This window comes from Oncorhynchus clarkii, chromosome 13 (assembly GCF_045791955.1).
Source record: "Oncorhynchus clarkii lewisi isolate Uvic-CL-2024 chromosome 13, UVic_Ocla_1.0, whole genome shotgun sequence".
NCBI classification, from domain to species: Eukaryota; Metazoa; Chordata; class Actinopteri; order Salmoniformes; family Salmonidae; genus Oncorhynchus; species Oncorhynchus clarkii.
In genome coordinates, this window is record NC_092159.1 from 10,843,503 (window position 1) to 10,870,074 (window position 26,572).

The 26,572-nt window shown below is 43.3% G+C and overlaps 2 protein-coding genes across 2 annotated transcripts in view; both read left to right on the top strand.

Moving 5' to 3' along the window:
- LOC139424237 (uncharacterized) overlaps positions 1-26,572 on the top strand; it is a 511,968-nt gene that overhangs the window by 275,576 nt on the left and 209,820 nt on the right.
- Positions 2,132-24,766, top strand: LOC139424385 (extracellular serine/threonine protein kinase FAM20C-like). Its single transcript, XM_071176152.1, has 11 exons — positions 2,132-2,343; positions 11,023-11,577; positions 12,220-12,395; positions 13,419-13,497; positions 17,798-17,890; positions 18,397-18,512; positions 18,851-19,031; positions 19,657-19,766; positions 21,580-21,661; positions 21,869-21,928; positions 24,143-24,766. The coding sequence occupies exons 2-11, from the start codon at positions 11,027-11,029 to the stop codon at positions 24,429-24,431; spliced, it is 1,737 nt and encodes a 578-aa protein (XP_071032253.1). The 5' UTR covers positions 2,132-2,343; positions 11,023-11,026; the 3' UTR covers positions 24,432-24,766.

Below are 26,572 nucleotides of genomic sequence, written 5' to 3' on the forward strand. Positions count from 1 at the left end.
CAGACAGATAGACAGACAGACAGACAGACAAGCATACAGACAGACATAAAGACAAGGTGACAGACAGACAGACAGATAGACAGACAGACAGACGAGCATACAGACAGACAGACAGACAGACAGACATGTACAGGGAAAGATAGAGAGAAAGAGGGGTGAGTAAACAACTTCATTGCTCTAACAGTATGCAGACACACAGACAGACAGACAAAGAGACAGACAGACAGACAGACAAGCATACAGACAGACAGACAAGGTGACAGACAGACAAGGTGACAGACAGACAGACAGACAGACAAGCATACAGACAGACATACAGACAAGGTGACAGACAGACAGATAGACAGACAGACAGACCGACAAGCATACAGACAGACATAAAGACAAGGTGACAGACAGACAGACAGATAGACAGACAGACAGACAGACAGACAGACAAGCATACAGACAGACAGACAGACAAGCATACAGACAGACAGACAGACAGACAAGCATACAGACAGACAGACAAGGTGACAGACAGACAGACAGACAGACAGACAGACAGACAGACAGACAGACAAGGTGACAGACAGACAGACGAGCATACAGACAGACAGACAGACAGACAGACAGACAGACAGACAGACAGACAGACAGACATGTACAGGGAAAGATAGAGAGAAAGAGGGGTGAGTAAACAACTTTATTGCTCTAACAGCATGCAGACACACAGACAGACAGACAGAGAGACAGACAGACAGACAGACAGACAAGCATACAGACAGACAGACAGACAGACAGACAGACAGACAGACAGACAGACAAGCATACAGACAGACAGACAGACAGACAAGCATACAGACAGACAGACAGACAAGGTGACAGACAGACAGACAGACAGACAGACAGACAGACAGACAGACAGACAGACAGACAAGGTGACAGACAGACAGACGAGCATACAGACAGACAGACAGACAGACAGACAGACAGACAGACAGACAGAAAAGCATACAGACAGACAGATAGACAGACAGACGGATAGACAAGCATACAGACAGACATAAAGACAAGGTGACAGACAGACAGACAGATAGACAGACAGACAGACGAGCATACAGACAGACAGACAGACAGACAGACAGACAGACAGACAGACAGACAGACAGACAGACATGTACAGGGAAAGATAGAGAGAAAGAGGGGTGAGTAAACAACTTCATTGCTCTAACAGCATGCAGACACACAGACAGACAGACAGAGAGACAGACAGACAGACAAGCATACAGACAGACAGACAAGGTGACAGACAGACAGACAGACAGACAGACAGACAGACAGACAGACAGACAGACAGACAGACAGACAGACAAGCATACAGACAGACATACAGACAAGGTGACAGACAGACAGATAGACAGACAGACAGACCGACAAGCATACAGACAGACATAAAGACAAGGTGACAGACAGACAGACAGATAGACAGACAGACAGACAGACAAGCATACAGACAGACAGACAGACAAGGTGACAGACAGACAGACAGACACACAGACACACACACAGACAGACAGACAAGGTGACAGACAGACAGACGAGCATACAGACAGACAGACAGACAGACAGGGTGACAGACAGACAGACAGACAAGCATACAGACAGACAGACAAGCATACAGGCAGACAGACAAGGTGACAGACAGACAGACACACAGACAGACAGACAGAAAAGGTGACAGACAGACAGACAGACGAACAAACAGACAGACAGACAGACAGACATGTACAGGGAAAGATAGAGAGAAAGAGGGATGAGTAAACAACTTTATTGCTCTAACAGCATGCAGACACACAGACAGACAGACAGACAGACAGACAGACAGACAGACAGACAGACAGACAGACAGACAAGCATACAGACAGACAGACAGACAAGGTGACAGACAGACAGACAGACAGACAAGGTGACAGACAGACAGACAGACAGACAGACAGACAGACAGACAGACAGACAGACAGACAGACAGGGTGACAGGGTGACAGACAGACAAGCATACAGACAGACAGACAGACAGACAGACAGACAGACAAGGTGACAGACAGACAGACATGTACAGGGAAAGATAGAGGGATGAGTAAACAACTTTATTGCTCTAACAGCATGCCACTCGGGTCACTCTAACCTGGCACACCTCCCTGCCTATGCCAGGGGACAGAGAGATAGAGCGATGGAAGGGATAGAGAGATTGAGAGAAAACAGATTAATATAGGTTGACAAGATATCAGAGCTCTGTCTCATTCCGGATAGTGAGGAAAGAAGGAGGAGAACATAAGGGGGGAAACCTTTAAAGAAAGAAAGGTGAGTAAAAAGGGAAGGAAAAAGGAGGGAGGAGAAAGAGAGGTGGTAAAATTATACCTTCTTCCCTCTGTCGTTTCAGTGACCCTCTATAAAGGGGGATGTGATCGTGCCTGGGGGAGTCTGTGCTTTGTGCTTAGGACTGAGTTGACCGTTGTCTATTACTGCAAACCAAATGGCACCCTATTCCCTACAGAAAGAGGTAGTTGTATTGGGGGGTATCTAGGTAAAGAAAGAGGTAGTTGTATTGGAGGGTATCTAGGTAGTTGTATTGGAGGGTATCTAGGTAGTTGTATTGGGGGGTATCTAGGTAGTTGTATTGGAAGGTATCTAGGTAGTTGTATTGGAGGTATCTAGGTAGTTGTATTGGGGGGGTATCTAGGTAGTTGTATTGGAGGTATCTAGGTAGTTGTATTGGAGGTATCTAGGTAGTTGTATTGGAGGGTATCTAGGTAGTTGTATTGGAGGGTATCTAGGTAGTTGTATTGGAGGGTATCTAGGTAGTTGTATTGGAGGTATCTAGGTAGTTGTATTGGAGGGTATCTAGGTAGTTGTATTGGAGGGTATCTAGGTAGGTGTATTGGGGGGTATCTAGGTAGTTGTATTGGAGGTATCTAGGTAGTTGTATTGGAGGGTATCTAGGTAGTTGTATTGGGGGGTATCTAGGTAGTTGTATTGGAGGTATCTAGGTAGTTGTATTGGAGGTATCTAGGTAGTTGTATTGGAGGGTATCTAGGTAGTTGTATTGGGGGGTATCTAGGTAGTTGTATTGGAGGGTATCTAGGTAGTTGTATTGGGGGGTATCTAGGTAGTTGTATTGGAGGGTATCTAGGTAGTTGTATTGGAGGGTATCTAGGTAGTTGTATTGGGAGGTATCTAGGTAGTTGTATTGGAGGGTATCTAGGTAGTTGTATTGGAGGGTATCTAGGTAGGTGTATTGGGGGGTATCTAGGTAGTTGTATTGGGGGGTATCTAGGTAGTTGTATTGGAGGTATCTAGGTAGTTGTATTGGAGGTATCTAGGTAGTTGTATTGGAGGGTATCTAGGTAGTTGTATTGGAGGGTATCTAGGTAGTTGTATTGGAGGGTATCTAGGTAGTTGTATTGGGGGGTATCTAGGTAGTTGTATTGGAGGTATCTAGGTAGTTCTATTGGAGGGTATCTAGGTAGTTGTATTGGAGGGTATCTAGGTAGTTGTATTGGAGGGTATCTAGGTAGGTGTATTGGGGGGTATCTAGGTAGTTGTATTGGGGGGTATCTAGGTAGTTGTATTGGAGGTATCTAGGTAGTTGTATTGGAGGTATCTAGGTAGTTGTATTGCAGGGTATCTAGGTAGTTGTATTGGAGGGTATCTAGGTAGTTGTATTGGAGGGTATCTAGGTAGTTGTATTGGGGGGTATCTAGGTAGTTGTATTGGAGGTATCTAGGTAGTTTTATTGGAGGTATCTAGGTAGTTGTATTGGGGGGTATCTAGGTAGTTGTATTGGAGGGTATCTAGGTAGTTGTATTGGAGGGTATCTAGGTAGTTGTATTGGAGGGTATCTAGGTAGTTGTATTGGAGGTATCTAGGTAGTTGTATTGGAGGGTATCTAGGTAGTTGTATTGGAGGTATCTAGGTAGTTGTATTGGAGGTATCTAGGTAGTTGTATTAGAGGGTATCTAGGTAGTTGTATTGGAGGGTATCTAGGTAGTTGTATTGGGGGGGCGTATCTAGGTAGTTGTATTGGGGGGTATCTAGGTAGTTGTATTGGAGGTATCTAGGTAGTTGTATTGGAGGTATCTAGGTAGTTGTATTGGGGGGTATCTAGGTAGTTGTATTGGAGGTATCTAGGTAGTTGTATTGGAGGTATCTAGGTAGTTGTATTGGGGGGTATCTAGGTAGTTGTATTGGAGGGTATCTAGGTAGGTGTATTGGGGGGGTATCTAGGTAGTTGTATTGGAGGTATCTAGGTAGTTGTATTGGAGGGTATCTAGGTAGTTGTATTGGAGGGTATCTAGGTAGTTTTATTGGAGGGTATCTAGGTAGTTGTATTGGAGGGTATCTAGGTAGGTGTATTGGGGGGTATCTAGGTAGTTGTATTGGAGGTATCTAGGTAGTTGTATTGGAGGGTATCTAGGTAGTTGTATTGGAGGTATCTAGGTAGTTGTATTGGAGGTATCTAGGTAGTTGTATTGGGGGGTATCTAGGTAGTTGTATTGGAGGTATCTAGGTAGTTGTATTGGAGGTATCTAGGTAGTTGTATTGGGGGGTATCTAGGTAGTTGTATTGGAGGGTATCTAGGTAGTTGTATTGGAGGGTATCTAGGTAGTTGTATTGGGGGGTATCTAGGTAGTTGTATTGGAGGTATCTAGGTAGTTGTATTGGAGGTATCTAGGTAGTTGTATTGGAGGGTATCTAGGTAGTTGTATTGGGGGGTATCTAGGTAGTTGTATTGGAGGGTATCTAGGTAGTTGTATTGGGGGGTATCTAGGTAGTTGTATTGGAGGGTATCTAGGTAGTTGTATTGGAGGGTATCTAGGTAGTTGTATTGGGAGGTATCTAGGTAGTTGTATTGGAGGGTATCTAGGTAGTTGTATTGGAGGGTATCTAGGTAGGTGTATTGGGGGGTATCTAGGTAGTTGTATTGGGGGGTATCTAGGTAGTTGTATTGGAGGTATCTAGGTAGTTGTATTGGAGGTATCTAGGTAGTTGTATTGGAGGGTATCTAGGTAGTTGTATTGGAGGGTATCTAGGTAGTTGTATTGGAGGGTATCTAGGTAGTTGTATTGGGGGGTATCTAGGTAGTTGTATTGGAGGTATCTAGGTAGTTCTATTGGAGGGTATCTAGGTAGTTGTATTGGAGGGTATCTAGGTAGTTGTATTGGAGGGTATCTAGGTAGGTGTATTGGGGGGTATCTAGGTAGTTGTATTGGGGGGTATCTAGGTAGTTGTATTGGAGGTATCTAGGTAGTTGTATTGGAGGTATCTAGGTAGTTGTATTGCAGGGTATCTAGGTAGTTGTATTGGAGGGTATCTAGGTAGTTGTATTGGAGGGTATCTAGGTAGTTGTATTGGGGGGTATCTAGGTAGTTGTATTGGAGGTATCTAGGTAGTTTTATTGGAGGTATCTAGGTAGTTGTATTGGAGGTATCTAGGTAGTTGTATTGGGGGGTATCTAGGTAGTTGTATTGGAGGTATCTAGGTAGTTGTATTGGAGGGTATCTAGGTAGTTGTATTGGAGGGTATCTAGGTAGTTGTATTGGAGGGTATCTAGGTAGTTGTATTGGGAGGTATCTAGGTAGTTGTATTGGAGGGTATCTAGGTAGTTGTATTGGAGGGTATCTAGGTAGTTGTATTGGAGGGTATCTAGGTAGTTGTATTGGAGGGTATTTAGGTAGTTGTATTGGAGGGTATCTAGGTAGTTGTATTGGAGGGTATCTAGGTAGTTGTATTGGAGGGTATCTAGGTAGTTGTATTGGAGGGTATCTAGGTAGTTGTATTGGAGGTATCTAGGTAGTTGTATTGGAGGTATCTAGGTAGTTGTATTGGGGGGTATCTAGGTAGTTGTATTGGGGGGTATCTAGGTAGTTGTATTGGAGGGTATCTAGGTAGTTGTATTGGAGGTATCTAGGTAGTTGTATTGGAGGGTATCTAGGTAGTTGTATTGGAGGTATCTAGGTAGTTGTATTGGAGGGTATCTAGGTAGTTGTATTGGAGGTATCTAGGTAGTTGTATTGGAGGGTATCTAGGTAGTTGTATTGGAGGGTATCTAGGTAGTTGTATTGGAGGGTATCTAGGTAGTTGTATTGGAGGGTATCTAGGTAGTTGTATTGGAGGTATCTAGGTAGTTGTATTGGAGGGTATCTAGGTAGTTGTATTGGGGGGTATCTAGGTAGTTGTATTGTAGGGTATCTAGGTAGTTGTATTGGAGGGTATCTAGGTAGTTGTATTGGGGGGTATCTAGGTAGTTGTATTGGAGGGTATCTAGGTAGTTGTATTGGAGGTATCTAGGTAGTTGTATTGGAGGGTATCTAGGTAGTTGTATTGGGGGGGTGTATCTAGGTAGTTGTATTGGGGGGTATCTAGGTAGTTGTATTGGGGGGTATCTAGGTAGTTGTATTGGAGGTATCTAGGTAGTTGTATTGGAGGTATCTAGGTAGTTGTATTGGGGGGTATCTAGGTAGTTGTATTGGAGGGTATCTAGGTAGGTGTATTGGGGGGGTATCTAGGTAGTTGTATTGGGGAGGTATCTAGGTAGTTGTATTGGAGGTATCTAGGTAGTTGTATTGGAGGGTATCTAGGTAGTTGTATTGGAGGGTATCTAGGTAGTTTTATTGGAGGGTATCTAGGTAGTTGTATTGGAGGGTATCTAGGTAGGTGTATTGGGGGGTATCTAGGTAGTTGTATTGGAGGTATCTAGGTAGTTGTATTGGAGGGTATCTAGGTAGTTGTATTGGAGGTATCTAGGTAGTTGTATTGGAGGTATCTAGGTAGTTGTATTGGGGGGTATCTAGGTAGTTGTATTGGAGGTATCTAGGTAGTTGTATTGGAGGTATCTAGGTAGTTGTATTGGGGGGTATCTAGGTAGTTGTATTGGAGGGTATCTAGGTAGTTGTATTGGGGGGTATCTAGGTAGTTGTATTGGAGGGTATCTAGGTAGTTGTATTGGAGGTATCTAGGTAGTTGTATTGGAGGTATCTAGGTAGTTGTATTGGAGGTATATAGGTAGTTGTATTGGAGGGTATCTAGGTAGTTGTATTGGGGGGTATCTAGGTAGTTGTATTGGAGGGTATCTAGGTAGTTGTATTGGAGGGTATCTAGGTAGTTGTATTGGAGGGTATCTAGGTAGTTGTATTGGAGGTATCTAGGTAGTTGTATTGGAGGTATCTAGGTAGTTGTATTGGGGGGTATCTAGGTAGTTGTATTGGGGGGTATCTAGGTAGTTGTATTGGAGGGTATTTAGGTAGTTGTATTGGAGGTATCTAGGTAGTTGTATTGGAGGGTATCTAGGTAGTTGTATTGGAGGTATCTAGGTAGTTGTATTGGAGGTATCTAGGTAGTTGTATTAGAGGGTATCTAGGTAGTTGTATTGGAGGGTATCTAGGTAGTTGTATTGGGGGGGCGTATCTAGGTAGTTGTATTGGAGGGTATCTAGGTAGTTGTATTGGAGGTATCTAGGTAGTTGTATTGGAGGTATCTAGGTAGTTGTATTGGAGGGTATCTAGGTAGTTGTATTGGAGGTATCTAGGTAGTTGTATTGGAGGGTATCTAGGTAGTTGTATTGGAGGTATCTAGGTAGTTGTATTGGAGGGTATCTAGGTAGTTGTATTGGAGGGTATCTAGGTAGTTGTATTGGAGGGTATCTAGGCAGTTGTATTGGAGGGTATCTAGGTAGTTGTATTGGAGGTATCTAGGTAGTTGTATTGGAGGGTATCTAGGTAGTTGTATTGGGGGGTATCTAGGTAGTTGTATTGTAGGGTATCTAGGTAGTTGTATTGGAGGGTATCTAGGTAGTTGTATTGGGGGGTATCTAGGTAGTTGTATTGGAGGGTATCTAGGTAGTTGTATTGGAGGTATCTAGGTAGTTGTATTGGAGGTATCTAGGTAGTTGTATTGGAGGGTATCTAGGTAGTTGTATTGGGGGGGTGTATCTAGGTAGTTGTATTGGGGGGTATCTAGGTAGTTGTATTGGAGGTATCTAGGTAGTTGTATTGGAGGTATCTAGGTAGTTGTATTGGGGGGTATCTAGGTAGTTGTATTGGAGGGTATCTAGGTAGGTGTATTGGGGGGGTATCTAGGTAGTTGTATTGGGGAGGTATCTAGGTAGTTGTATTGGAGGTATCTAGGTAGTTGTATTGGAGGGTATCTAGGTAGTTGTATTGGAGGGTATCTAGGTAGTTTTATTGGAGGGTATCTAGGTAGTTGTATTGGAGGGTATCTAGGTAGGTGTATTGGGGGGTATCTAGGTAGTTGTATTGGAGGTATCTAGGTAGTTGTATTGGAGGGTATCTAGGTAGTTGTATTGGAGGTATCTAGGTAGTTGTATTGGAGGTATCTAGGTAGTTGTATTGGGGGGTATCTAGGTAGTTGTATTGGAGGTATCTAGGTAGTTGTATTGGAGGTATCTAGGTAGTTGTATTGGGGGGTATCTAGGTAGTTGTATTGGAGGGTATCTAGGTAGTTGTATTGGGGGGTATCTAGGTAGTTGTATTGGAGGGTATCTAGGTAGTTGTATTGGAGGTATCTAGGTAGTTGTATTGGAGGTATCTAGGTAGTTGTATTGGAGGTATCTAGGTAGTTGTATTGGAGGTATCTAGGTAGTTGTATTGTAGGGTATCTAGGTAGTTGTATTGGAGGTATCTAGGTAGTTGTATTGGAGGGTATCTAGGTAGTTGTATTGGAGGTATCTAGGTAGTTGTATTGGAGGGTATCTAGGTAGTTGTTTTGGAGGTATCTAGGTAGTTGTATTGGAGGTATCTAGGTAGTTGTTTTGGAGGTATCTAGGTAGTTGTATTGGAGGGTATCTAGGTAGTTGTATTGGAGGGTATCTAGGTAGTTGTATTGGGGGGGCGTATCTAGGTAGTTGTATTGGAGGGTATCTAGGTAGTTGTATTGGAGGTATCTAGGTAGTTGTATTGGAGGTATCTAGGTAGTTGTATTGGAGGGTATCTAGGTAGTTGTATTGGGGGGTATCTAGGTAGTTGTATTGGAGGGTATCTAGGTAGTTGTATTGGAGGGTATCTAGGTAGTTGTATTGGGGGGTATCTAGGTAGTTGTTTTGGAGGTATCTAGGTAGTTGTATTGTGGGGTATCTAGGTAGTTGTATTGGAGGGTATCTAGGTAGTTGTATTGGGGGGTATCTAGGTAGTTGTATTGGAGGTATCTAGGTAGTTGTATTGGAGGGTATCTAGGTAGTTGTATTGGAGGTATCTAGGTAGTTGTATTGGAGGGTATCTAGGTAGTTGTATTGGAGGGTATCTAGGTAGTTGTATTGGAGGGTATCTAGGTAGTTGTATTGGAGGGTATCTAGGTAGTTGTATTGGAGGTATCTAGGTAGTTGTATTGGAGGGTATCTAGGTAGTTGTATTGGAGGGTATCTAGGTAGTTGTATTGGAGGGTATCTAGGTAGTTGTATTGGGGGGGTATCTAGGTAGTTGTATTGGAGGGTACCTAGGTAGTTGTATTGGAGGGTATCTAGGTAGTTGTATTGGAGGTATCTAGGTAGTTGTATTGGAGGGTATCTAGGTAGTTGTATTGGGGGGTATCTAGGTAGTTGTATTGGAGGTATCTAGGTAGTTGTTTTGGAGGTATCTAGGTAGTTGTATTGGGGGTATCTAGGTAGTTGTATTGGAGGTATCTAGGTAGTTGTATTGGAGGGTATCTAGGTAGTTGTATTGGAGGGTATCTAGGTAGTTGTATTGGAGGTATCTAGGTAGTTGTATTGGAGGGTATCTAGGTAGTTGTATTGGAGGGTATCTAGGTAGTTGTATTGGAGGTATCTAGGTAGTTGTATTGGAGGGTATCTAGGTAGTTGTATTGGGGGGTATCTAGGTAGTTGTATTGGAGGTATCTAGGTAGTTGTTTTGGAGGTATCTAGGTAGTTGTATTGGGGGTATCTAGGTAGTTGTATTGGAGGGTATCTAGGTAGTTGTATTGGAGGGTATCTAGGTAGTTTTATTGGAGGTATCTAGGTAGTTGTATTGGAGGGTATCTAGGTAGTTGTATTGGGGGGTATCTAGGTAGTTGTATTGGAGGGTATCTAGGTAGTTGTATTGGGGAGGTATCTAGGTAGTTGTATTGGAGGGTATCTAGGTAGTTGTATTGGGGAGGTATCTAGGTAGTTGTATTGGGGGGTATCTAGGTATTTGTATTGGAGGGTATCTAGGTAGTTGTATTGGAGGGTATCTAGGTAGTTGTATTGGAGGGTATCTAGGTAGTTGTATTGGAGGGTATCTAGGTAGTTGTATTGGAGGGTATCTAGGTAGTTGTATTGGAGGGTATCTAGGTAGTTGTATTGGAGGGTATCTAGGTAGTTGTATTGGAGGGTATCTAGGTAGTTGTATTGGAGGGTATCTAGGTAGTTGTTTTGGAGGTATCTAGGTAGTTGTATTGGGGGGTATCTAGGTAGTTGTATTGGAGGTATCTAGGTAGTTGTATTGGAGGGTATCTAGGTAGTTGTATTGGAGGGTATCTAGGTAGTTGTATTGGAGGTATCTAGGTAGTTGTATTGGAGGTATCTAGGTAGGTGTATTGGGGGGGTATCTAGGTAGTTTTATTGGAGGGTATCTAGGTAGTTGTATTGGGGGTATCTAGGTAGTTGTATTGGGGGGGTATCTAGGTAGTTTTATTGGAGGGTATCTAGGTAGTTGTATTGGAGGTATCTATACCAGAATAGAGGGCTGCTCTGACTTTCGAAAGGTCCAGTCTCTATGGGCTTCTTTCTATCTCTTTCTCTATGCTGTTTCTGAGACTCTTTCCTTCCCTCGTTCCTCTAACTTTCTCTCTCATTCTCCCACATTCACCCCCTCAACCTCTCCTCCTCATCCTCCCCCTCTTCTTTCTCTCTCTCCAATCCTCACTCGTCCTTTCACCTATATTTATTCAGTTTCTCTCCTCTTCCTCCTACTCTCTCTCTCTTCCTTTTTTCTCCTCCTTTACATATTTTTATCTCTCAGTCTTTCTCCAACTCTTTCTCTCCCTCAGAACGATGAGGTGGTATACACGCCGTCGCTCTCGGACTGTCTGTCTATCGCTGGTCGTTGCCTCCCTCTCTCTCCATCTCCTCCTCACCGTACTATCTCGCTCCATCTACCAGAACCACTGTGACACCCCCTCCCCTCGTCAGACACACCTCCACACCCTCCGAGCCCTGGTGGATACCAACTACACCTCCAGGATGTCGGACAACCATGCCAGCTATGCCAAGACACCCCCGGGCACCAGAAAAGTGAACTCTTCCCATATGGACAGCAATGGCCCTCAAAAAATGTCCGAAAAGGACGCGGTCACAACCAAAATGGCCGTCAAGGTAGGTCATGGACATAAGGAGGAAGGGCCTGTAGACTCACTCACCATGACGGAAAGGGTAGGAAAGTTTGGCTCGATGGGGATTAAGCCTATGGGATCCGGGATGTCAAAATTAGAGGCTCTTTTTAGCCACCCGCTCTACAACATGCCAACCCCGCCCATCCATGAAGATGATTGGCTGCTGAAGGTGAAGCCCAAAGGGAAGGCGCGCGAGACGAGCACACAGATGTGGTGAGTTTACGGAAGTAGCGTGATTGTTCTGAAAAAACAGACGCATGCGGCATGATCCTTTAGTTCATTACGGCAAATATCCCTCCTATTTCTCCTGGCGCCTCCTCCACTTCCTCCTCTGAACTACTTCTCTCTTGTCCTCTCCTCCTGTCGTCTCCTCCTCTTAACTACTTCTCTCTTGTCCTCTCCTCCTGTCGTCTCCTCCTCTGAACTACTTCTCTCTTGTCCTCTCCTCCTGTTGTCTCCTCCTCTTAACTACTTCTCTCTTGTCCTCTCCTCCTGTCATCTCCTCCTCTTAACTACTTCTCTCTTGTCCTCTCCTCCTGTTGTCTCCTCCTCTTAACTACTTCTCTCTTGTCCTCTCCTCCTGTCGTCTCCTCCTCTTAACTACTTATCTCTTGTCCTCTCCTCCTGTCGTCTCCTCCTCTTAACTACTTCTCTCTTGTCCTCTCCTCCTGTCGTCTCCTCCTCTTAACTACTTCTCTCTTGTCCTCTCCTCCTGTCGTCTCCTCCTCTGAACTGCTTCTCTCTTGTCCTCTCCTCTTGTCGTCTCCTCCTCTTAACTACTTCTCTCTTGTCCTCTCCTCTTGTGTCTCCAACCCTCTTCTCCTCTCCCTCTCTTTCCCCCTCCACCCTCCCCAGGGTGAGTGACAGTGACATCGGCGATGACTCAGCCCATTGGAACAGGAGCAGTGACAGCCACCCCCCCTGGCTGAGGTTCCATCTTGGTATCTCCCGTTGGCAGCTCTACCCCCACCTGGACCCCAACATGGCACCTCTTGCTCAGCAGCTCAGCACACACCGTATCGTCAGCGCAGGTGTGCATGTGGTGTGTGGTGTGTGGTGTGTGGTGTGTGTGTGTGTGTGGCGGAATAGGGGGAAGTTCCCCTTTGACACTGATCTTGGATCAGTATAGCAATTTCCCCACTAAGGGGGTTAAGGTTAGAATTGGGGGAGGGGAAGCTGATCCTAGATGTCTGTCAAAGGGAAACTTCACCCTGGAGTGTGTGTGGGTGGTGTGTGTGGGTGGTGTGTGTGGGTGGGTGGGTGGTGTGGGTGGTGTGTGTGTGTGTGTGGGTGGTGTGTGTGGGTGGTGTGTGTGTGTGTGTGGGTGGTGTGTGTGGGTGGTGTGTGTGTGTGGGTGGGTGATGTGTTTGGGTGGTGTGTGTGTTGGGGAGGGGTCTTGGGAGCCTGATTGTTGGGGGTGGGAGATATGGGGGCATTATGTCCTGTACACACAGAGAATTAAGTAGCACCCTAGAACACTATGTAGTTTACTACACCAGTGCCCTACTGTTAAAATCGCTGGGTGAGTTCCATTAATATCTCCTGTAGTGTACACTCGTATACTATTACACCAAAAGCATTGGATTGGTGGAGGCATGGGCTAGTGGGAGTAGCCAACATATTTCTTATACCAGTCATGTCCTTTCAAATTAGTGAAGGGAAGTGAACAGGTGCACACTTTGGGAGGAAGGACAGATTGGGAGAATTGCAATTGCATTTCCTTAATCCCTCCCCTCTTCTCATCCGATGGGTTTTGAGAAGGAGGTGAAGAGAGAGGACGTGAGGAATCAAGGCAATGCAGTTGAGATTCTCCCATAGCTGGGAGTTGTGACGTTTAGAGTCAGGTATGAGGAGACCCCTAGTGGAGTAATGTAGAACTGCAGGATGAAAACATACAAACTGGATGACCTTATTTAGTTTCAAACAGGGGAACCCTGTGTGTGTGTGTGTGTGTGTGTGTGTGTGTGTGTGTGTGTGTGTGATAGAGAGAGCTCAGTGTGTACTCAGTATGTGAAGTTCAAGTGTTGCTATGGTAACCCGTCTCTCTATCTCAGTGCAGAAGTCTGGAGGGACACAGCTCAAGCTGGTGATGTCATTTCCTAACTACGGACAGGCCATCCTCAAACCAATGAAGTGAGAGACTTACACACACACGCACATACAGTGCCTTGCGAAAGTATTCGGCCCCCTTGAACTTTGCGACCTTTTGCCACATTTCAGGCTTCAAACATAAAGATATAAAACTGTATTTTTTTGTGAAGAATCAACAACAAGTGGGACACAATCATGAAGTGGAACGACATTTATTGGATATTTCAAACTTTTTTAACAAATCAAAAACTGAAGAATTAAGCGTGCAAAATTATTCAGCCCCTTTACTTTCAGTGCAGCAAACTCTCTCCAGAAGTTCAGTGAGGATCTCTGAATGATCCAATGTTGACCTAAATGACTAATGATGATAAATACAATCCACCTGTGTGTAATCAAGTCTCTGTATAAATGCACCTGCACTGTGATAGTCTCAGAGGTCCGTTAAAAGCGCAGAGAGCATAATGAAGAACAAGGAACACACCAGGCAGGTCCGAGATACTGTTGTGAAGAAGTTTAAAGCCGGATTTGGATACAAAAATATTTCCCAAGCTTTAAACATCCCAAGGAGCACTGTGCAAGCGATAATATTGAAATGGAAGGAGTATCAGACCACTGCAAATCTACCAAGACCTGGCCGTCCCTCTAAACTTTCAGCTCATACAAGGAGAAGACTGATCAGAGATGCAGCCAAGAGGCCCATGATCACTCTGGATGAACTGCAGAGATCTACAGCTGAGGTGGGAGACTCTGTCCATAGGACAACAATCAGTCGTATATTGCACAAATCTGGCCTTTATGGAAGAGTGGCAAGAAGAAAGCCATTTCTTAAAGATATCCATAAAAAGTGTTGTTTAAAGTTTGCCACAAGCCACCTGGGAGACACACCAAACATGTGGAAGAAGGTGCTCTGGTCAGATGAAACCAAAATTGAACTTTTTGGCAACAATGCAAAACGTTATGTTTGGCATAAAAGCAACACAGCTGAACACACCATCCCCACTGTCAAACATGGTGGTGGCAGCATCATGGTTTGGGCCTGCTTTTCTTCAGCAGGGACAGGGAAGATGGTTAAAATTGATGGGAAGATGGATGGAGCCAAATACAGGACCATTCTGGAAGAAAACCTGATGGAGTCTGCAAAAGACCTGAGACTGGGATGGAGATTTGTCTTCCAACAAGACAATGATCCAAAACATAAAGCAAAATCTACAATGGAATGGTTCAAAAATAAACATATCCAGGTGTTAGAATGGCCAAGTCAAAGTCCAGACCTGAATCCAATCGAGAATCTGTGGAAAGAACTGAAAACTGCTGTTCACAAATGCTCTCCATCAAACCTCACTGAGTTTGAGCTGTTTTGCAAGGAGTGTAAAATGTGTAAAACTGATAGAGACATACCCCAAGCGACTTACAGCTGTAATCGCAGCAAAAGGTGGCGCTACAAAGTATTAACTTAAGGGGGCTGAATAATTTTGCACGCCCAATTTTTCAGTTTTTGATTTGTTAAAAAAGTTTGAAATATCCAATAAATGTCGTTCCACTTCATGATTGTGTCCCACTTGTTGTTGATTCTTCACAAAAAAATACAGTTTTATATCTTTATGTTTGAAGCCTGAAATGTGGCAAAAGGTCGCAAAGTTCAAGGGGGCCGAATACTTTCGCAAGGCACTGTACATACACGTACACACGTACAGTACCAACAGTTTGGACCCACCTACTCACTCAAGGGTTTTCACTTAATTTGTACTATTTTCTACATTGTAAAATAATAGTGAAGACATCAAAACTATGAAATAACACAAGTGGAATCATGTAGTAAACAAAAAAGTGTTGAACAAATCAAAATATCTTTTATATTTGAGATTCTTCAAAGTAGCCACTCTTTGCCTTGATGACAGCTTTGTACACTCTTGGCTTTCTCTCAACCAGCTTAATGAGGTAGTCACCTGGAATGTATTTCAATTAACAGGTGTGCCTTGTTAATGTTAATTTGTGGAATTTCTTTCCTTCTTAATGCGTTTGAGCCAATCAGTTGTGTTGTGACAAGGTAGGGGTGGTATACAGAAGATAGCCCTATTTGGTAAAAGACCAAGTCCATATTATGGCAAGAACAGCTCAAATAAGCAAAGAGAAGGACAGTCCATCATTACTTTAAGAAATTAAGGTCAGTCAATCCGTAAAATTTCAAGAACTCCGAAAGTTTCTTCAAGTGCAGTCGCAAGAACCATCAAGCACAGAGTTCAAGTAACAGACACATCTCAACATCAACTGTTCAGAGGAGACTGTGTGAATCAGGCCTTGATGGTCGAATTGCTGCAAAGAAACCACTACTAAAGGACACTAATAATAAGAAGCGACTTGCTTGACCCGAGAATCACGCGCAATGGACATTCGACCGGTGAAAATCTGTCCTTTGGTCTGATGAGTGCAAATTTGAGATTTTTGGTTCCAACCGGCGTGTCTTTGTGAGACGCAGAGTAGATGAACAGATGAGATCTGCATGTGTGGTTCCCACCGTGAAGCATGGAGGAAGAGGTGTGATGGTGTGGGTGTGCTTTGCTGGTGACACTGTCAGTGATTTATTTAGAATTCAAGGCACACTTAACCAGCATGGCCACCACAGCATTCTGCAGTGATACGCCATCCCATCTGGTTTGTTCTTAGTGGGACTATAATTTGTTTTTCAAAAGGACAATGACCCAAAACACACCTAACCTCTTGAAGCTAGGGGGCACTATTTTTATTTTTGGAAAAATAACGTTCCCAAAGTAAACGGCCTATTTCTCAGGACCAGATGCTAGAATATGCATATAATTGACAGCTTAGGATAGAAAACACTCTAAAGTTTCCAAAACTGTAAAAATAATGTCTGTGAGTATAACAGAACTGATATTGCAGGTGAAAGCCTGAGAATAATCCAATCAGGAAGTGACTCTTATTTTGAAACCATTGTGTTCCTATGCATCCCTATTGACCATTGAAAGGGATATCAACCAGATTTGTTTTTCAAAAGGACAATGACCCAAAACACACCTAACCTCTTGAAGCTAGGGGGCACTATTTTTATTTTTGGAAAAATAACGTTCCCAAAGTAAATGGCCTATTTATCAGGACCAGATGCTAGAATATGCATATAATTGACAGCTTAGGATAGCAAACACTCTAAAGTTTCCAAAACTGTAAAAATAATGTCTGTGAGTATAACAGAACTGATATTGCAGGCGAAAGCCTGAGAATAATCGAATCAGGAAGTGACTCTTATTTTGAAACCATTGTGTTCCTATGCATCCCTATTGACCATTGAAAGGGATATCAACCAGATTCCTTTTTCTATGGCTTACCTAAGGTGTCTACAGCCTTTAGACGTAGTTTTGGGCTTTTATTCTAAAGAATGAGCGTGAACGACCACATTGCGTAAGTGGATTGGTGGGGGCTCTCAGAGTGAGACTTGCGCAAAAAAGAGAGGCAGCCACTGTTCCTCCCGGTCCTAGTGAAAAGCCAACTGTCCCGGTTGATATATTATCGAATAGATATTTGAAAAACACCTTGAGGATTGATTATAAAAAACGTTTGCCATGTTTCTGTCGACATTATGGATATAATTTTGAATTTTTGTCTGCGTTGTCGTGACCGCTATTTCCGGTGGATTCCTGGGCATAACGCACCAAACTAACGGAGGTATTTGGATATAACAAATATCTTTATGGAACAAAATGAACATTTGCTGTCTAACTGGGAGTCTCGTGAGTGAAAACATCCGAAGATCATCAAAGGAGACGGTTAATTTGATTGTTTTTCTGATTTTCGTGACCAAGCTTCCTCATGCTAAGTGTACATAATGCTATGCTAGGCTATTGATAAACTTACACAAATGCTTGTATTGCTTTCGCTGTAAAGCGTAATTTCAAAATCTGAGACGACAGGGTGATTAACAAAAGGCTAAGCAGTGTTTCGTTATATTTCACTTGTGATTTCATGAATATGAATATTTTCTAGTAATATTTTTTGACTGTTGCTCTATGCTATTCAGTGTTGCTGATGACAAATATGCCGGATCCGGGATGGGTAGTTCTAAGATGAAGATGTGTAAGGGCTATTTGACCAAGAAGGAGAGTGATGAAGTGCTGCATCAGATGACCTGGCCTCCACAATCACCCGACCTCAACCCAATTGTGATGGTTTGGGGTGTATAGTCTGAATATCTGTGTTCCTGTGTTGACTGTGTATGGTCTGTATAGCTGTGTTCCTGTGTTGACTGTGTATGGTCTGTATAGTTGTGTTCCTGTGTTGACTGTGTATAGTCTGTATAGTTGTGTTCCTGTGTTGACTGTATCTCTGTCAGACAAGAGCGTGATGAGGAGACCAACTTCAACCTCTACTACTTCTCTGACTTTGAGAGACACAACGCAGAGATCGCTGCTTTTCACCTGGACAGGTAAACAATGAGTCTGTTTCTCACCTTGATAGCAACAGTCAGGGAGTATACAGCATACCACACCACTGACTGAATGGTGGAGAATAGAGCACACATTGAGAAGCATTAAATATGGACTCCTCTCTCTCTCTCTCTTCCTCCCTCTCCCCAAACTCTTTTCTCTCCATCTTTCTATCCCCCCACCCCACCTCTCTCTCTCTCTCTCTCTCTCTCTCTCCCCCTCTCCCATCTTTTTCTGCCTCTCTCTCCTCCCCCTCTCTCTACACCCCCCACCCCTCTCTCTCTCTCTCTCTCTCTCTCTCTCTCTCTCTCTCTCCCATCTTTTTCTGCCTCTCTCTCCTCTCCCTCTCTCTACACCCCCCACCCCTCTCTCTCTCTCTCTCTCCCCCTCTCCCATCTTTTTCTGCCTCTCTCTCCTCTCCCTCTCTCTACACCCCCCCACCACCTCTCCCTCTCCCATCTCTCTCCCCTGTCCCTCCTCTCCTCTCCACTCCCCTCGCTCTCAGGGTGTTGGGTTACAGGCGGATCCCCCCAGCCGTTGGGAGGCTGGTTGACGTGGTAACAGAGATCAAAGACATCACCACTGACCACAAACTAGCCCGGACCTTCTTCACCTCTCCTGGTCTGTTTATCATTATTTCACTCCATCCTTCCTTCACTCTATCCCTCTATCACACTCACCCCATCTCCCTCTCTCTCACTCCTCTTTCTTTACCAACTCTCTCCTTATATTACATGTTTCACATCTCTGTTTTCTCTAGTGGGGAATATGAAAATAGATGCTGCATATTATTCAGCTGAAAGGCCATTTTTGCTGAATTAATTTCTTTCATTTTCAATCTTTCTCTCTGTCAGCTCTTGAATTGCTGCCTCTCCTGTCATCTACACTGATGATGAAGAGAAGAGTGCACTCAAACTCTCCTCTCCTCTCCCCCCTCCATCCCCCTCTATCTCCCCTAGTGAATAATGTGTGTTTCTATGGCCAGTGTTCCTACTACTGCAGTACGGAGCACGCTGTGTGTGGTCGACCCCAGAACCTTGAGGCCTCCCTGGCCATGATGCTGCCGGACCCCTCCTTGGCCACCAGACGTAGCTGGAGGTCTCCCTGGAAACGCTCCTACAGCCGCAGCAAACTGGCAGTGTGGGTATAGAGTCTATAGCTATATCTATAGATAGATAATAACTCTAACCCTAGCCTCAACTCCAACTCCAACCCTAGCCTCAACTCTAACCCTAGCCTCAACTCTAACCCTAACCTCATCCCTAACTCTCAACCCTAACTCTAACCCTAGCCTCAACTTTAACTCTTACCCTCAACCCTAAATCTAATCCCAGCCTCAACCCTAACTCTAACCCTCAACCCTAACTCTAACCCTCAACCCTAATTATAACCCTCAACCCTAATTCTAACCCTCAACCCTAACTCTAACCCTCAAAACTAATTCTAACCATCAACCCTAACTCTAACCCTATCCTCAACCCTAATTCTAACCCTCAACCCTAACTCTAACCCTCAACCCTAATTCTAACCCTCATCCCTAACTCTAACCCTATCCTCAACCCTAATTCTAACCCTCAACCCTAATTCTAACCCTCATTCCTAACTCTAACCCTCAACCCTAATTCTAACCCTCAACCCTAATTCTAACCCTCAACCCTAACTCTAACCCTATCCTCAACCCTAACTCTAACCCTCAACCCTAATTCTAACCCTCAACCCTAACTCTAACACTAGTCTCAACTCTTACCCTGTTGTCATGTTGCAGGTGGGAGAAAGACCCAGACTACTGTGACACAGTGAAGAAGACCCCACCATACAACAAGGAAACCAGACTGGTGGACCTGATAGACATGACAATACTAGACTTCCTCATGGGTAGGTCTGGTGGACCTGATAGACATGACAATACTAGACTTCCTCATGGGTAGGTCTGGGCTGGGGAGGGAGACTGGTGGACCTGATAGACATGACAATACTAGACTTCCTCATGTGTAGGTCTGGGCTGGGGAGGGAGACTGGTGGACCTGATAGACATGACAATACTAGACTTCCTCATGGGTAGGTCTGGGCTGGGGAGGGAGACTGGTGGACCTGATAGACATGACAATACTAGACTTCCTCATGGGTAGGTCTGGCCTGGGGAGGGAAGGAGACTGGTGGACCTGATAGACATGACTATACTATACTTCCTCATTTGTAGGTCTGGGCTGGGGAGGGAGACTAGTGGACCTGATAGACATGACAATACTAGACTTCCTCATGGGTAGGTCTGGGCTGGGGAGGGAGACTGCTGGACCTGATAGACATGACTATACTAGACTTCCTCATGGGTAGGTCTGGGCTGGGGAGGGAGGGAGACTGGTGGACCTGATAGACATGACAATACTAGACTTCCTCATGGGTCGGTCTGGGCTGGGGAGGGAATGAGACTGGTGGACCTGATAGACATGACAATACTAGACTTCCTCATGGGTTGGTCTGGGCTGGGGAGGGAGACTGGTGGACCTGATAGACATGACAATACTAGACTTCCTCATGGGTAGGTCTGGGGCTGGGGAGGGAAGGAGACTGGTGGACCTGATAGACATGACAATACTAGACTTCCTCATGGTTTGGTCTGGGCTGGGGAGGGAGACTAGTGGACCTGATAGACATGACTATACTAGACTTCCTCATGGGTCGGTCTGGGCTGGGGAGGGAAGGAGACTGGTGGACCTGATAGACATGACTATACTAGACTTCCTCATGGGTAGGTCTGGGCTGGGGAGGGAGACTGGTGGACCTGATAGACATGACAATACTAGACTTCCTCTTGGGTCGGTCTGGGCTGGGGAGGGAAGGAGACTGGTGGACCTGATAGACATGACTATACTAGACTTCCTCATGGGTAGGTCTGGGCTGGGGAGGGAGACTGGTGGACCTGATAGACATACTAGACTTCCTCATGGGTAGGTCTGGGCTGGGGAGGGAAGGAGACTGCTGGACCTGATAGACATGACAATACTAGACTTCCTCTTGGGTCGGTCTGGGCTGGGGAGGGAGATTGGTGGAACTGATAGACATTACTATACTAGACTTCCTCATGGGTAGGTCTGGGCTGGGGAGGGAAGGAGACTGGTGGACCTGATAGACATGACTACACTAGACTTCCTCATGGGTAGGTCTGGGCTGTGGAGGGAAGGAGACTGGTGGACCTGATAGACATGACTATACTAGACTTCCTCATGGGTAGGTCTGGGCTGGGGAGGGAAGGAGACTGGTGGACCTGATAGACATGACTATACTAGACTTCCTCATGGGTCGGTCTGGGCTGTGGAGGGAAGGAGACTGGTGGACCTGATAGACATGACTATACTAGACTTCCTCATGGGTCGGTCTGGGCTGGGGAGGGAGACTGGTGGACCTGATAGACATGACTATACTAGACTTCCTCATGGGTAGGTCTGGGCTGGGGAGGGAAGGAGACTAGTGGATCTGATAGACATGACTATACTAGACTTCCTCATGGGTCGGTCCGGGTCAGGACATAATAATATATTAGAACTATAATAGTAATGAGACTGTAACAGTAATACCTTTCTATTGTGCTGTTCATGGAGACCAAAGTTTTTTCAATAAGCAGAAAGAGGAAAAAGCTGAAAATAAAACACAAACAAACATGCGTTCAACACAAACTATTTTGTTCCAGGTAATATGGACCGACACCACTATGAGACGTTTGATAAGTTTGGCAACAACACTTTCCTTCTGCACTTAGACAATGGGAGGGCGTGAGTATCCTGACAATGACATTGATGATCTGTTTTTCTTAATGGTGTGTGCGTGCATGTGTGTGTGTGTCTGACACTGTCTGTGTGCTGACTACAGGTTTAACTAACGTTAGTTGATTGTAACATTGACACGGTCTGTGTGCTGACTACAGGTTTAACTAACGTTAGTTGATTGTAACATTGACACTGTCTGTGTGCTGACTACAGGTTTGGACGTCACTCTACAGATGAACCCTCTATCCTGACACCTCTGGAGCAGTGCTGCAGGTATAACATATAGCATAATTAAGCCCCAAGACTCGATGTCCGCACCCCCGCAGGAATCTAAGTAGCATAATAACAACATCTGCATAAAAATACATCTGTTTCTGATAGAGATATCTGTTTCTGATAGAGATATCTGTTTCTGTTAGAGATATCTGTTTCTGATAGAGATATCTGTTTCTGATAGAGATATCTGTTTCTGTTAGAGATATCTGTTTCTGATAGAGATATCTGTTTCTGTTAGAGATATCTGTTTCTGATAGAGATATCTGTTTCTGATAGAGATATCTGTTTCTGTTAGAGATATCTGTTTCTGATAGAGATATCTGTTTCTGATAGAGATATCTGTTTCTGTTAGAGATATCTGTTTCTGATAGAGATATCTGTTTCTGATAGAGATATCTGTTTCTGTTAGAGATATCTGTTTCTGATAGAGATATCTGTTTCTGATAGAGATATCTGTTTCTGTTAGAGATATCTGTTTCTGATAGAGATATCTGTTTCTGTTAGAGATATCTGTTTCTGATAGAGATATCTGTTTCTGATAGAGATATCTGTTTTTGCATGGGCTGCGTCTCAATCCACCCCATCCACCGGTGTTGGCCATCCTCATCTACAGTGGGAGGTGGCAGAGCCACAGCGGTGTTTAACAGACCAGCAGACATCCAGAAATGTGTATTTCTTTTTTTTATTTCTTATTTTTATTTTTAGAATTTTACCCCTTTTTCTCCCCAATTTCGTGGTATCCAATTGTTGTAGTAGCTACTATCTTGTCTCATCGCTACAACTCCCGTACGGGCTCGGGAGAGACGAAGGTTGAAAGTCATGCGTCCTCCGATACACAACCAACCAAGCCGCTGCTTCTTTTAACACAGCGCACATCCAACCCGGAAGCCAGCCGCACCAATGCGCCGGAGGAAACACCGTGCACCTGGCCACCTTGGCTAGCGTACACTGCGCCCAGCCCGCCACAGGAGTCGCTGGTGCGCGATGAGACAAGGAAACCCCTACCGACCAAGCCCTCCCTAACCCGGGCGACGCTAGGCCAATTGTGCGTCGCCCCACGGACCTCCCGGTCGCGGCCGGTTACGACAGAGCCTGGGCGCGAACCCAGGACTCTGATGGCACAGCTGGCGCTGGGAAATGTGTATTTCTAAAAACATAGATAGCATTCGAACGGTTTGGCGTACAAAGTAATGTGACCACTCTATGGAAAGATAAGACTCAGGAACACGATGGTGTTCTAACAAAGTAATGTGACCACTCTATGGAAAGATAAGACTCAGGAACACGATGGTGTTTTAACAGAGTAATGTGACCACTCTATAGAAAGATAAGACTCAGGAACACGATGGTGTTCTAACAGAGTAATGTGACCACTCTATGGAAAGATAAGACTCAGGAACACGATGGTGTTCTAACAGAGTAATGTGACCACTCTATGGAAAGATAAGACTCAGGAACACGATGGTTGTTCTAACAGAGTAATGTGACCACTCTATGGAAAGATAAGACTCAGGAACATGATGGTGTTCTAACAGAGTAATGTGACCACTCTATGGAAAGATAAGACTCAGGAACACGATGGTTGTTCTAACAGAGTAATGTGACCACTCTATGGAAAGATAAGACTCAGGAACATGATGGAGTTCTAACAGAGTAATGTGACCACTCTATGGAAAGATAAGACTCAGGAACATGATGGTGTTCTAACAAAGTAATGTGACCACTCTATGGAAAGATAAGACTCAGGAACACGATGGTGTTCTAACAGAGTAATGTGACCACTCTATGGAAAGATAAGACTCAGGAACATGATGGTGTTCTAACAGAGTAATGTGACCACTCTATGGAAAGATAAGACTCAGGAACACGATGGTGTTCTAACCAAAGGGGTTAAACATGTGTAAAAAACAATAGAATAATTCAGTATCTTTCTCATAACTCTCAGATAAAGGAGACACTTGAAAACAAACTTCCTTCTGCTGCATTGTTTTTCCGTTTATGAATCTGTTATTCAATGTGTTTCTGTAGGATAGTAATTTAAAAAAATATATATTTACCAAGAGGTCCTAAAATTCTAAATAAAATAACTAAATGACTATCTTAAAACAATTCAGTATGTTATCTTAGTAGAACCCCCATCACTACCCCAGCATCATCATATATTCCTCTTCTGTCTCATAGCTCTCACTCCATCACTCTCTCTCTCTCTAGGATCCGTCGCTCCACACTCCTACATCTGCGTCTCCTCTCCCTGCCCCAGTACCGTCTCAGTGATGTCATGAGGGACTCCCTTTCCCATGATCCTCTATTCTCCGTGGCCCCCCTCCTCTCAGAGCTGCACCTCTCCGCCCTGGACCGTCGCCTAGTGACCGTGCTCCAAACCGTGAGCCGTTGCCAGGAGCGACAACGTAGTCGCCATGGAGAAGGCGATGATGATGTCATCTATGATGATGTCACTGATTATAAGACTTTGGTTAAACACGTGACACCTGCAGGGTAGTGTTGTCACGTCCCCTCGACAACAGCATTTCAACCGTCTGAAGGAAATATGTCATGGCGCATCACCATGGTGATGATGATTTGTGTGTGACATCATTGCATCAGCAAGTCACAAGAGTGACATAATTACATTTAGAGTTCCTGGCATCATTCATTTGGCTCCTAACTGTTAGAGAGGATAGCTGTGTCTGCAGTGTCACAGTAGTTAGGGAATAGGATGCCTTTCCAGATACAGACTATGTGTAGGTTTAGTGTGGTGTATGGATGGATTAATGTTTATGTTTAAATCACTGTGTACATTTATTATAAGGCCTCATTAAATGTTGTCTTATTTAATACATGGAGCGTACTTAGTGAAATCAAGCTCAGTTTTAGCATATACTTTTATTTAAGAGGATAGTTCAACCCTAAATCAAAGTCATTCTAATTGAGTAATGATATTGCATTTTACAAAAGTGTTTTACAAAGAACAAAAAAAAAAAAAGATATTAAATAGAAACATGTGATTGAAGGGCCCGATTCAGACTTGAGATGAGTAGACTCAACATTGTGACTTAAGTCCATGTGAAGTCAAATTATCTCCAGTTTGAATAGGGCCTGAAGTGAATAACAGTGTGGTTGTACAGTCTTGTACATTAATTGTTAACAGTAATGAAGCTACAGTAATGATTCCCCAATTTGTTGTGCCGTCACCCACGGCGACCCAAAAGACTATGGGCAATATTTTCCTCTCGCTAAACCTCACGCAAAGAGTTAAAGAAATACTGCTTAATGACAAGTTTGGTATTGTCTTTATACAAAGCAAAGCTCAGTCTCAAGCCATGAGACATGTAGAAATAGGCCAAGATGCTATATTATACTATATTAAACTCTATATTAGACCCTATATTATACTTTATTAAACCCTATAGTAGACACTATAGTATACGATATTAAACCCTATATTATACTATATTAAACTCTATATTAGACCCTATATTATACTTTATTAAACCCTATAGTAGACCCTATATTATACTATATTAAACCCTATAGTAGACCCTATATTATACTATATTAAACCCTATAGGAGACCCTATATAATACTATATTAAACCCTATAGTAGACACTATAGTATACGATATTAAACCCTATAGTATACTATATTAGACCCTATATTATACTATATTAAACCCTATAGTAGACCCTATATTATACTATATTAAACCCTATAGGAGACCCTATATAATACTATATTAAACCCTATAGTAGACACTATAGTATACGATATTAAACCCTATAGTATACTATATTAGACCCTATATTATACTAATTAAACCCTATAGTATACTATATTAAACCCTATATTATACTATATTAAACCCTATAGTAGACCCTATAGTACACTCTATTAAACCCTATAGTAGACCCTATATTATACTATATTAAACCCTATATTATACTATATTAAACCCTATAGTATACTATATTAAACCCTATATTATACTATATTAAAACCTATAGTATACTATATTAAACCCTATATTATACTATATTAAACCCTATAGTAGACTATATTAAACCCTATAGTATACTATATTAAACCCCATAGTATACTATATTAAACCCTATAGTATACTATATTAAACCCCATAGTATACTATATTAAACCCTATAGTATACTATATTAAACCCTATAGTATACTATATTAAACCCTATAGTAGACCCTATAGTATACTATATTAAACCCTATATTATACTATATTAAACCCTATAGTAGACCCTATAGTATACTATATTAAACCCTATATTATACTATATTAAACCCTATATTATACTATATGAAACCCTATAGTAGACCCTATAGTATACTATATTAAACCCTATATTATACTATATTAAACCCTATATTATACTATATTAAACCCTATAGTAGACCCTATATTTAGTCATATAAAGTAAACATGTCTAAAAAGTGTCTTCTGCTGACATTGCAGTTTTTCAAGAATTTTCCTGATGTTTGCAGAGATCATATTTGCGGTAAATGCTGCGGATGTTGGCTTAAATCAACTTTAAAATTCAAGTATAGTATGCTTGTTGACTATGTGCTTTCAATTGAATCCCAAGCAGAGTCATCTTGTGTTCAGCACTTCTTGTTGTG